The sequence below is a fragment of the Oncorhynchus keta genome, chromosome 17, assembly GCF_023373465.1.
Source record: "Oncorhynchus keta strain PuntledgeMale-10-30-2019 chromosome 17, Oket_V2, whole genome shotgun sequence".
Lineage (NCBI taxonomy): Eukaryota > Metazoa > Chordata > Actinopteri > Salmoniformes > Salmonidae > Oncorhynchus > Oncorhynchus keta.
This window is the reverse complement of record NC_068437.1, coordinates 30831707-30844614: the sequence shown is the minus strand read 5'-3', so window position 1 is coordinate 30844614 and position 12908 is coordinate 30831707. Positions and strand designations below refer to the sequence as shown.

The following is a 12908-nucleotide window of genomic DNA, read 5'->3' as shown; positions in this document are numbered from 1 at the left end:
TGTAAGTACTTATTTTACTGGAATACCATAATATGAAGGTGTCACAATCTTTGACAGCCATGAGTTCACATTTACTAATGTTAAGATATAGACCAGAGGCTTTGGAAAAGGATTGTATCACATTGATCGATATGGGAATTTGGTTAGCATCTTTCAGAAAAAGTGTAGTATTGTCAGGCTTATAATAATTTCTTTACCAGCTATGGAAATACCTTGTACAGGACTATTATTTAAAGAATTTGTAAGAAGTTGGGTGATTAATAAAAACAGGTATGGAGAGATAGGACAACCTTGCCTAATTCCTCTCTTTAACTCAAATCTAGGTGAGGTGCCATATTTCCATTTGATAGAGCTGTTACCATTTGTATAGAGGGTCATAACAGCCTTACAGAAAAAAATCCCCAAAGCCAAGTCTCTCAAGGGACTGGAAGAGGAACTGATGCTCTACTGTGTCACATGCTTTATAAAACTCTAAAAATAACATGAAGTTATCCTCGGTTATTAGGTCTGAGTAGTCAAGTATGCCTGGCCGGTTCCCCTCTTTCCACTGGGATTCTCTGCCTCTAACCCTATTACAGGGGCTGAGTCACTGGCTTACTGGGGCTCTTTCATACCGTCCCTAGGAGGGGTGTGTCACTTGAGTGGGTTGAGTTACTGATGTGATCTTCCTGTCTGGGTTGGCGCCCCCCCTTGGGTTGTGCCGTGGCGGAGATCTTTGTGGGCTATACTCGGCCTTGTCTCAGGATGGTAAGTTGGTGGTTGAAGATATCCCTCTAGTGGTGTGGGGGCTGTGCTTTGGCAAAGTGGGTGGGGTTATATCCTTCCTGTTTGGCTCTGTCCGGGGGTGTCCTCGGATGGGGCCACAGTGTCTCCTGACCCCTCCTGTCTCAGCCTCCAGTATTTATGCTGCAGTAGTTTGTGTCGGTGGGCTAGGGTCAGTTTGTTATATCTGGAGTACTTCTCCTGTCCTATTCGGTGTCCTGTGTGAATTTAAGTGTGCTCTCTCTAATTCTCTCTTTCGCTCTTTCTTTCTCTCTCTCGGAGGACCTGAGCCCTAGGACCATGCCTCAGGACTACCTGACATGATGACTCCTTATGTAACAGTATAATTTTAAACCGTCCCCTCGCCCATACCCGGGCGCGAACCAGGGACCTTCTGCACACATCAACAACAGTCACCCTCGAAGCATCGTTACCCATCGCTCCACAAAAGCCACGGCCCTTGCAGAGCAAGGGGAACTAGTACTTCAAGGTTTCAGAGCAAGTGACGTAACCGATTGAAACGCTATTTAGCGCACACCGCTAACCAAGTTAGCCGTTTCACATCCGTTACACTCACCCCCCTTTTGACCTTCCTCCTTTTTCCGCAGCAACCAGTAATCCGGGTCAACAGCATCAATGTAACAGTATAATTTTAAACCGTCCCCTCGCCCATACCCGGGCGCGAACCAGGGACCTTCTGCGCACAACGACAACAGTCACCCTCGAAGCATCGTTACCCATCGCTCCACAAAAGCCACGGCCCTTGCAGAGCAAGGGGAACTAGTACTTCAAGGTTTCACAGCAAGTGACGTAACCGATTGAAACGCTATTTAGCGCACACCGCTAACTAAGTTAGCCGTTTCACATCCGTTACACTTACTGTCCCCAGTCCACCTGGCCGTGCTGCTGCTCCAGTTTCAACTGTTCTGCCTTATTATTATTGGACCGTGCTGGTCATTTATGAACATTTGAACATCTTGGCCATGTTCTGTTATAATCTCCACCCGGCACAGCCAGAAGAGGACTGGCCACCCCACATAGCCTGGTTCCTCTCTAGGTTTCTTCCTAGGTTTTGGCCTTTTCCTAGCCACCGTGCTTCTACACCTGCATTGCTTGCTGTTTGGGGTTTTAGGCTGGGTTTCTGTACAGCACTTTGAGATATATCGGCTGATGTACGAAGGGCTATATAAATACATTTAATTTGATTTGGATTTAATACTAGTCTGACATTGTTAGAAATGTCTGTTCCTCATGAAGCCAGACTGTGTTTCATAAATGATTGCATCCAGGACTTCTTTAATACTTTTTGCAAGTAGTAAGGCCCATATCTTATAGTCATTATTAATAAGACAAATTGGACGCCAGTTATCGATGAGCAGCACTTATTTTTTTGCACTTATTTTTTGGGCTTCAGTGTTATTAACCCCTGACTCATTGTAGGGGGGAGAACATTGTTTTTAATACTCTCTCAAAAATATTTCAAATAGGAAGGGAGCTACTCGTTCAGAAAATAATTTGTAAAATTATGATGCAATTCCATCAACACCTGATGATTTATTGTTCTTTAGATGTTTGATAGACTCTATAATCTCTTAAAGTTTGATGGGTTCATCACACTGTTTAGATGCTATATCACTGATAGAGTGAACATTATTCAGTGAGTCAAAAATCATATCTGTGGATTCCTAAGAGTACGTAGAGCTATTCAATTTTCTGTAAACATTGCTACGCCATGACGTATATATGCACGTTGGAGGAAATCATATTCACGTCCGGGTCAGATTGGGAAAATGCTGGAAACAAACAGCTGATCCGGTCTACATATTTGAACTGTAAAGACTAATGAAATAACGACATATTTGATAATTAATATGGATTTCTTAAAAGCTGAAATCGTGAGGAAGAGAAAACTAATTGAAGACAAAGATCTTATTAATGTGAGTAGCTGCTAGCTAGTATGTTTACTAGTCAGCTAGCTAAATTGAGCTAGCTAGAGTTGCTTTAAGTTAGCTAGGCTAGGATAATTAGCTAGGTTGCTTGGCGTGGGCAGGTACATGAACGTTTAATTGAATTTTTAATCAATATAGTAGCTAGCTAGCCAACGTTAGCTTAAAAGTACAAGTTGGGTGAGCCTGCGTCATGATAAAATTAAGAGCTATAGGGCTCTGAGGTTAGCGGCATGCTTGCGCCGGCTAACTAGTTATCTTAGCTTATTTTCAAGAGCTCATCTACGTTAGTTAGCTAAGTATTATTTTTTTTAATTTTAAAATGTTGCATTTTATTGTTGGAATGCGGTGTCGATTCTATTCACAGGATTCAAAAAAATACTTCAAACGAGCCGATCTTGCCCGAAAAGAAGAAGATGAGTATTTCGAAAGATGTGGCTACAAGGTAATATCACAGCGTTTCTATTTATTTTATTTTATTTTGTTTAACAGCGTTTCTAAATCTAGAGGCGAGACTTCCAGGAAAACTTGCGACGGAGACTAAAGAAAGGCATATGCATGCTTCCCAGCCGAAACAGTTCGTACATATATTATGACGACAGTTTGGGACGTTTTAGACTTTGGACACTTTTTGTTGTTGTTGACTCAACCCGAAGTCTACGCTACTTCGTCGGTGATTGGTCAACAGTAGGGATTCTTCAGGGATGTCTTTGTCATTCAATGAGGGACTAATTTTCATGCCAATTGTTTTCATTCAGAAATCGTGCACCAAATGACTTAGAAGTACAATTGTGTGACTAAGGTTTTCTTTGGCAAAAACTCAATTAGTCATTAATTTACCTATCTTTGATTAATTCTGATTATTTTAAGGAAGTGTGTACTGGCCATGGTGTCTCAAAATGGACAAACAGTAGTATTTGAAAAATGAGGGGGGAAAGCACAAGGTCTTAAAGGAGTATGCAAGCACACTTGTTTGGTTTGCCTAGTTCAGCTAGCCTCCAGCCGAACTGAAGCATGCCTTTAGTAGACCATTCCGGGGTTTGGGATTTGAAGTAAAATAAATAAACACTTTACCAGGTAAGTCGACTGAGAACACATTCTCATATTCATCAATGACCCGGAGAATAGTTATGGGGGGGTGATTGAGGCGATTGGAAGCTGAGGATGATTCGGTGGCCATGATGGTATGAGGGCCAGATTGGGAATTTAGACAGGACACCGGGGTTAACACCCCTACTCTGATAAATGCTATGGGAACTTTAGTTACCACCGAGAGTCAGGACACCTGTTAAATGTCCCATCTGAAAGACGGCACCCTACACAGGGCAATGTCCCCGATCACTGCCCTAGGGCGTTGGGATATTATACTTTTTTTAGACCAGAGGAAAGAGTGCCTCCTACTGGTCCCCCCCAACACCACTTCCAGCAGCATCTGGTCTCCCATCCAGGATCAACCATGCTTAGCGTCAGAGGAAAGCCAGCATTGGGATGCAGGGTGATATCCTGCTGGATTAAGTCGATGAGAGAAGTGAAATTCTTCCTTAGTTATTCATTTTCTCAATCTAAACGTGAATATGTACAGTTCTAGGAACACAAATCCCTCTACTTTCATATCACATCAAAATGCACTTACTGTGCTGTTTTGAGACGGTTTTAATAGTTGCAGTCGACAGTATTTTTCAGTGACGACGCGTTTGTGGCCGCCTGCTGTTTACACACAGGTGTTCGGAGATGCCGATGTAGTCCCTCTGTCTTGTCTGTTTTCCATAAACAAGCGCTGAAACATGGAAATATGACCGTGTGGGAACCCTAACCCTATAAAAGTATCAGTTTTGTTTTTTGAAAATGTCTCACTGATAGAATAATAAGGACCTTATCTTTCATAAAACCATACTGCAAGCGATGCGTGGTAATGTTCAGACCGAGTGCCGGGGCTCTTAACAAAACTCCCCTTCATCCAATGACTCTTATGTGTAATGTAATAGAACTGCGATTTATGATCAAAGGCTCATTGTCTGTTCTCTCTTATTCTCTCTCCCTTGTGCCCTTCATCTTACTCCTTGTTTCGAGATTCTCTTTTCCTCTCTGTCTGCCACCTTCTTCCATTCCCTTCCTATCTCTGCACTGTCTGTTCAATCTCCACTTTTTTTTCTCCCCTCAGTGACTTGTTTTCAGAGTTACAGTGCAGCCTACGACTAGACCCCCTTACAGGGTTGTGTGGTGGTGTTTTTCTGATGTTGTATAGCCTGTGTTGACTGTGCTCTCTTCCCACCTTGTGAACGCTGCCCTGCAGGTTCAGAAAGAGGCACCTGAGAGACAGGTAGGGGATGATGGCACAGCAAAGGCAGGGAGCATGTCTCGAGGATGATTGACCGTAGGCAGTGGTGTGTCCCAAAAATCTTGCAAAGCTCCCCTTTCCACTGCTTCTTCCCTTCAATTGTACCTGTCTGCAAGGACTTGATGAGTTCAAAATATGGAGGAAATGTATCTAGCAGCAAGCTAGCTATATACAGTCCAAAAATAACCCATTACCTAGTTCTTTCCTCCAGGCTGCTTCAATGTTACCTGAATGTAAGCACAGTGTAGAAATATATTATGATTGCTCCACCCATCCTTCCAATAAGCTTAGAGCTTTAGTCATGTTGCTTAGACATGTCCAATTTAAGTGGTGGATGTGTGGGTTGTATTCAGTCCCTTCACTGATCAGTTGTCTGGAAGGAGAGGGGGCAAGGAATGGAGAGTTGGGACATAGCCATGTTGAGCATGAGTTTAGGCTCTGTTGTCAGTTTATCCTTTTGCTTTTTTAAGTTTTGGGTTAATCAGGCTTTGCCTCTTATATTTCAAATGAGTTTGATATGGGCCTTTGTAGTAGAAACAACTTTGTTTTTCCCCGTTTGTGTTTGCAGGTTTTGCCTTACTTTTGAGAATCGCTCATGTGTGGGGAGAACTGCATTTCAATTCAGCTGACTAATACAGCTCTAAATGTGCCTATAAAGTGGGGTTTAGCTTACAAATGCAGCACCTGCACCTGACTTGAATTCTTTGTGCATTTTGGGGGCTTTTGTGTTGTACTTTTTAAAATTATTTTGATTGTGCTCTTCCTAGAAACACAATCTTAAGGTGAAGAGATGCATGTGCTTCTAAAAGCATGACCCATCAGTAGGGTTGCACATTTTGGGGAATATTCAGAGGTGGAAACTTTCCGTGGGAATTAACAGGAATATATGGGAATTAAATATATGGGAATTAACATGAATGCATTGAATATATTTACCGTATCATATGGAGACAAACATAATTCTTCTATCTTATCATGTAGATATGATTAAATCCTAACAATAGAAATAAAAAACAATTAAAGTTCCGCATTGAACTTTAATTAATTGAGTTGACTCACATGGTAATTTCACTGAACAACAAAATGGAATGTTGAATGATCCCCAATGATCCATCGCACCTACCCAAAAAAAACATTTTCAACATCCAACTGTAAAATAATCTTCCTCTCAGACTTCTGTCTTCTCCCTGGACCTCTTACATTTACATTTAAGTCATTTAGCAGACGCTCTTATCCAGAGCGACTTACAAATTGGTGCATACACCTTATGACATCCAGTGGAACAGCCACTTTACAATAGTGCATCTAAATCTTTTTAGGGGGGGTGAGAAGGATTACTTACCCTATCCTAGGTATTCCTTGAAGAGGTGGGGTTTCAGGTGTCTCCGGAAGGTGGTGGTGATTGACTCCGCTGTCTTCATGTCCACCTCTTGAACATCAGACTCTGAGGCCTCATCTTCACTGTCACTTTCCAACCTTGGGAATGGCTTGTTGTCAGGCAACAAAAAAAAAGCCTAACATTTGCCCAGGTTTCCACCAATTTTTCAACCCTCGTATTGGTCAGCCTGGTGTGTGTGTGTTCCCAAACAAGGACCAGTTGCGGCTGTAGTTGGTGGGATTTGGAGGATCATGGAGGCAACAAGGGAAAGAGCCTCAGTCCCTTCCGCCAGGTGGCTGATAGGATACAGTTGAAGTCGGAAGTTTACATACACTTAGTTTGGAGTCATTAAAACTAATTTTTCAACCACGCCAAAACTATAGTTTGTTAACAAGAAATTTGTGGAAAGTCTGTTAAGACATCTACTTTGTGCATGACACAAGTAAATTTTCCAACAATTGTTAACAGACCGATTATTTCGCTGTATCACAATTCCAGTTGGTCAGAAGTTTACAAACTGAGTTGACTGTGCCTTTTAAACAACTTGGAAAATTACATAAAATTATATAAGAAAAAGAAACCAGCCAAGACCTCATAAAAAATTGTAGCCCTTCACAACTCTGGTTCATCCTTGCGAGCAATTTCCAAACGCCTGACGATACCACATTCATCTGTACAAACAATAGTACACAAGTATAAACACCATGGGACCACGCAGCCGTCATACCGCTCAGGAAGGAGACGCGTTCTGTCTCCTAGAGATGAACGTACGTTGGTTTGAAAAGGGGAAATCAATCCCAGAACAACAGCAAAGGACCTAGTGAAGATGCTCGAGGAAACCGGTACAAAAGTATCTATAACCACAGTAAAATGAGTCCTATATCGACATAACCTGAAAGGCCTCTCTGCAAGGAATAAGCCACTGCTCCAAAACCGCCATAAGAAAGCCAGACTACGGTTTGCAACTTGTTTTCAGTATCATGATGTCCTTGAGGAGCATATTCAGTGCATGAGCAGCACAGCCAATGGGTGTGATGTGAGGGTAGGACTCCTCCACTTCAGACCAAGCAGCCTTCATGTTTGTAGCATTGTCACCAGTGCAAATACCTTCTGTGGTCCAAGTCATTGACTGCCTTCAGCTCATCTGCAATGTAAATACCGGTGTGTATGTCCCTTGTCTGTGCTCTTGTAGAATACTGGTTGAGGGTTGGAGATGTAGTTAATTATTCCTTGCCCACGAACATTCGACCAACCATCGGAGATGATTGCAATAGTCTGCTTGCTCTGATTTGCTTGATCTTCACTTGAACTCAGTTGAACTCTGCATACAGCACATTAGTAGATGAAGCATGTCTTGTTGGAGGGGTGTATCCTGGGTGAAGAACATTCAGAAATCTCTTCCAATACACATTGCCTGTGAGCATCAGAGGTGAACTAGTTGCATGCAAGGCATTCATCAGCATTTCTGACTACGCTCCTCCAATGAGTCAAAAAACACTTCAAATTCCAGGAGAACCATGAGCTGTTGCTACCGATAAGGTGCCTGATTCATAATTTTCACCACGAATAGAAGTAGAGGGACTTTTGTCAGGTTGTTTGTTGTGAACGCTGAGGGAACTTTATGCACTTGGCCAGATTCTGCATCTTTGTTGCATTCTTCACATATTTGCCACAGTATTTGCAAATGTACACAGCTTTTCATTCTACATTAGCTGTAGTGAAATGTCTCCATGTACAAATAAATAGTTAAGCAGTTAGATTAAACAACTCTTTTTGTAAGATGTTTTAAAGAGGTCTTAAAATGAAACATGTATGGAAACAGGTGAATTAACCGTCCAGTTAGCAGGCTCAAGCAAGCTAAAACCCACATGGTAACAAACTAATCAGCAGAAATTAACAAGTTAGAAATGATTTAAACACACTTTGCTGTAGGCTACTATTTACTAGTTAACAAAAATCATGTCAGAAAATATATTCACCCCTCCCTGTATTGTAATCAAAACCTACCAAAAAGCATGTAGTCCTTGGCTCGGACAGTACTAGTGTGGGCTCAATAGCATCTCATTAGTGTACAAGATCTTGAGAATCACCTGAACATGTGATGGAAGAGTGCACTGTGCTTGCAGAGGTTTGCAATTCCATTGAATTGGGGATAGTTTAACCAAAATATGCCACAAGACCTAGAATTGCCATGTGTATCCCACAAAGGTTCCCTGTTATATGCAAACTTTCTTTTAAATGAATCTAAGCAAAATTCCCGGGCTTAATTTCCCATGGAAAATTTCCGGACAGTTTCCGACCCTTTGCAACCCAACCCGACATATATTTGAAAGATGAAATGGCTATGCAGTGGTTTAATAATTTAAAACATGATTTTTAACAGCCATGAAGATGGTCTACGTGCAACAGTGTTTTTCCTATGTTCATGCTGCTTTGAAATGGTATGATGGATTTGTATACCAGCAGTCTTTCTATTTACAGTATTGGTTTGCTTTGGAAGAGACTGCTGGTCCCAGGTGAGTCAGCAGCAATAGATAATGTCTCTGCATGACAGTACGGAGTGAGCACGCTCTACCTCTTCTGCTGGCATTTTTGCCGTTTGAGGATGATTATGATAAAACTTCACCAGCTGAGAGAGGAGGTTTCACTCTCGACAAAATCTGTCCCAAATAAGCCCAATGCGTTTCTATGGGCTTATTTTGGACCTAAGCTTGTTGAATGCCTTCCTGCTAACTCCTATTGTTAGGACGGCGACATGAGCACCTTGTCATTATATATACAGATCTCTGGTGAGAGCCAATTGTATTGGAGACATCTGAGTTTAGCCACTAGAGCCCCACAGTGGAGGTGTCATAATACTTATAAACCTAGCGGTCAAACAGGGAAATGGTTTGAATACTTTTTTCCACTATTCATTTTTCTCATAGCGTTTATTTTAAGTTATTCTAAAATACCCTGTGTTTTGTGTATCCTTACCCTGACGTGACATTGAGAACCATGTAATTATTTATCAATATATTAGTCTTTACTCGTTTAAAAATTCTGATTAGCATCAAAGTAGACATGCAAAACAACATCCTTGCAAGCTTCTGCATGTCATCTCTAGCTGACACCTTTTGCTAACAGGTATTGTGTCAATTTAAAACTTGCACAAGACAGTTCATAAAATTGTAAATGTAAGATTTTGCCAATTTATTCAGTACTACATTTAGCTAATATTAGAATCTCTGGATTAATTTACCTTTGCCTTGATTTGGTAGTCTCGTCCAGATCATGGCATTTGTAGCTCTTTTTGCTAGCCTAATTAGCATTTTTGGAGGTAAATACAGGTGAATAGATAAGTCACGTTGTCAAAAAAAGATTTACACGGTTATCAAAACTACATGCCAGGTTAAGCCTACATGAACAGCCCTTATTTTAAGTGTTCCTAAAATCCCCTTTGGGAAAAATGAATGGAACCTGTTTGAATGCTGGTTATTATGACTCATACTGTGGTACACTATAGCAGTGAAAGCAGGAAACTAACCCATGCCCCTCTCTCCATTTTACCTCTGTGTTATCTCAAAGATGGAGAAGAAAGAGGAGAAAGCAGATCCCTCCACCTCGTCCAATAGCACTTTAGAGTTGGAGCTGACTGAGGAGAAGCTGCCAATGTCGCTCTCTCGGCAGGAGGTGAGTCAGCCAATCAGAGATGGTTTTTATTGTGTCAAGCCTCCTGGGTTCTGTTCAGTTGGTATGAACAGGGAGGAGACGTGCTTGTTTGTTTGTCCAGGTGATCCGGCGGCTGAGGGAGCGAGGGGAACCGGTGCGTCTGTTTGCAGAGTCAGACTACGAGGCCTTCCAGAGGCTCAGGAAGATTGAGATTCTCGCTCCGGAAGTCAACAAGGTAACATCCTGTCACTGTTATGAGGCAGGGTGGTGGTGCAAACTTGCTCTTTGTTTTTGTGGTGGGTTTTATATTGTTTTTGTAAGGTTAAAGAAGAGTTGGGCACACTTTTAAACACTCACCTCTCATTGTCCCTGGTAGTGTTGTGTACATGCTAGCCCAGAACATTATACGTGACTTTTCAGGAACTGACAACCTGTGATGTAAAGATGATCACCTGTGTTACTGTGTATTCTCTGGGCAGGGTTTGAGGAACGACCTGAAGGCAGCCATGGATAAGATTGATGCACAGTACCTGAATGAGATCGTAGGGGGCACTGGGGAGCCGGGTGAGGTGGACACACAATTCGACCTAAGAGTACACGAGGCAGACACAACCATCGAGGAGCTGGAGGTACACAGCGACTGGAGAGTCACAAAAGCCACTATATTTGTTCTTACCTCAGGGTTTAAGGGCCACATTTAAATCCACAATTGTAAATAAAAAAAGTGCTGAATGTCCCTCTTCTACCACAGATCAAACAAAGTCCTATGTGTCAATGCATCATAAGAACAATGTTTTCCCTTTGTCCTCTTGTTTGGTATTTGTTGTCCTACAGGCCCTGGGTAAATCTCTGGGAACGGGAGATGACAATGGGGACCAGGATGTCATCGACAAAGTCCTTAGGGTGAGACGGAGCGTTATGCTCAGCTTTTTGCTTCAGGGAGAGTTGTTTGCTAATTCAACAGTTGCTGATGTGATCTCTATCCAGTGTTGTAATTATTTATTGTAATGCTGTGATGGAGATGTAAAAAAATATATAACGTTTGTGTGCTTAACATGGTTGTGTTATGGTCAGTAGTTTCTTGGCATTTGTGGATATAGTTTGTTGTGGTCTGTAGTTCCTGCTGGGAGTCTGGGCGAAGGACCTGAACGGTCGAGAGGACCACGTGAAGCGCAGCGTCCAGGGCAAGCTGGCCAGCGCCACCCAGAAACAGACTGAGTCCTACCTCAAACCTCTATTCCGGAAACTACGCAAGAAGGTGTGTTCACCTCAGAACTGCCCCCTGTGAAAAGGGTATGGTGGATATGGTCTTGTTTTATTGTCATTCTTTGTTTTTTAGAGTTTGCCAGCAGACATCAAAGAATCAATCACAGACATCATTAAATTCATGCTGCAGAGAGAATATGTAAAGGTATTGAACTTGTTTTCTACCTGTTGTCACTTATCACTTATATTGGGTGTTTTGTGTTTAGTATGATGTAACTAAACTAAGATTGGGCGGTTGTCCTTAAACTGTGCTTGTCTGTTCCAGGCGAACGATGCATACCTGCAGATGGCCATTGGTAATGCCCCCTGGCCCATCGGGGTGACCATGGTGGGCATCCACGCCCGTACGGGGCGAGAGAAGATCTTCTCCAAACACGTGGCCCACGTCCTCAACGACGAGACCCAGAGAAAATACATCCAGGTTAGGACCTCCGAGTTAACCTCTGAATATAACTTGGATCAAAGATGACTCCTAACCTCTGGGTTAACCCAAATAGTGTCATAAGTAAGATAGCTGACTGCTCAGCCTTCTTGTGAACATATCTTAACGTCTGCTCTCTCTTCAACAGGGACTAAAAAGGTTGATGACTATCTGCCAGAAACACTTCTCCACAGACCCCTCAAAGTGCGTGGAGTACAATGCCCTGTAGTACACTGACTGTCTACACCTGTGGTTACCAAGCCTTGTCTTAGAGTCCTGGGGTGCGCAGGCTTTTGTTCCAACCTCGTGCTACAGCACCTAATTCAATTGACTATGGTCTTAGTGTTCATAAAATACGTTGAATCAGGTGCGCTAGTGTTGGGTTGGAAGGAAAGCATACCTGTATACTTTGTAGTCTTACAGGATCAGGATTGGTATCCACTGGTTGGTTACACGTCTGTGGAAATCACAATAGTTGAGGAAGTCTCTGTACTTCTGTCTACATACCTGTCAATGGAGATCCAGCTGTTCATGTATATTTGGAAGCTCAATTTTTGCCACTGTTTACCGTTTTGGCTTTTTTTTTTTTTTTGGGGTGTACAGGTTACTCAAATGAACGATTTAAATATCCCTTCTAAGATTAGTCTTTCTCCAGTGTGCTAGTTCTATATCTTTGTAAGAATAGCCATGATGTGTAAGTTTTATTATGCAAAGCTTTGAAAAAAGAAGCTTTAAATTCAAGAATGAGAAAACAGCAGTTGAAACCTGTCAAAGTATACATCTCTGTGAATGGTAAACTGTTCTTATTAATGCAATACATATTTCTAAATTCAGGGGGTGTTTGGTGTCAGTCCATTTATTCCTTTATTGAGAAATAATATTTTTAGAGAATACATTTTGATGGAACTTTTAGATAACTGCAAATGTTCCCTAGCTTTATAATTTCCCAATGCACAAGAAGATCATTAAATGAGAAGCGTTCGCTATACAGCTGTAAAATTATTAATCTATAAACTCCAGAGGCCAACAGCAGAGCCAATGTTTATTATACACTTGTCTGTCTACAGACCAACGCATTGCTGCATATCTTTATGCGCTGACCAGACACTGCTGTGAATGTTGCCAAATAAATTTACACATGTTAAC

The 12908-nt window shown here is 41.9% G+C and overlaps 1 protein-coding gene across 2 annotated transcripts; it reads left to right on the top strand.

Moving 5' to 3' along the window:
* The first annotated feature begins 2514 nt into the window (after positions 1 to 2514).
* prpf18 (PRP18 pre-mRNA processing factor 18 homolog (yeast)) lies at positions 2515 to 12595 on the top strand. Of its 2 annotated transcripts, XM_035789554.2 has the most exons (11): positions 2515 to 2699; positions 3076 to 3153; positions 5002 to 5028; positions 9992 to 10096; positions 10197 to 10310; positions 10555 to 10704; positions 10910 to 10978; positions 11193 to 11333; positions 11415 to 11486; positions 11607 to 11762; positions 11911 to 12595. In XM_035789554.2, exons 1-11 carry the CDS (start codon positions 2634 to 2636, stop codon positions 11989 to 11991), a joined length of 1059 nt encoding a protein of 352 aa, XP_035645447.1. In that variant the 5' UTR covers positions 2515 to 2633; the 3' UTR covers positions 11992 to 12595. The 2 variants fall into 2 exon arrangements, with proteins under 2 accessions (XP_035645447.1, XP_035645448.1); XM_035789555.2 differs by lacking the exon at positions 5002 to 5028 and having other exon boundaries at positions 2516 to 2699.
* The last annotated feature ends 313 nt before the right edge of the window (positions 12596 to 12908 follow it).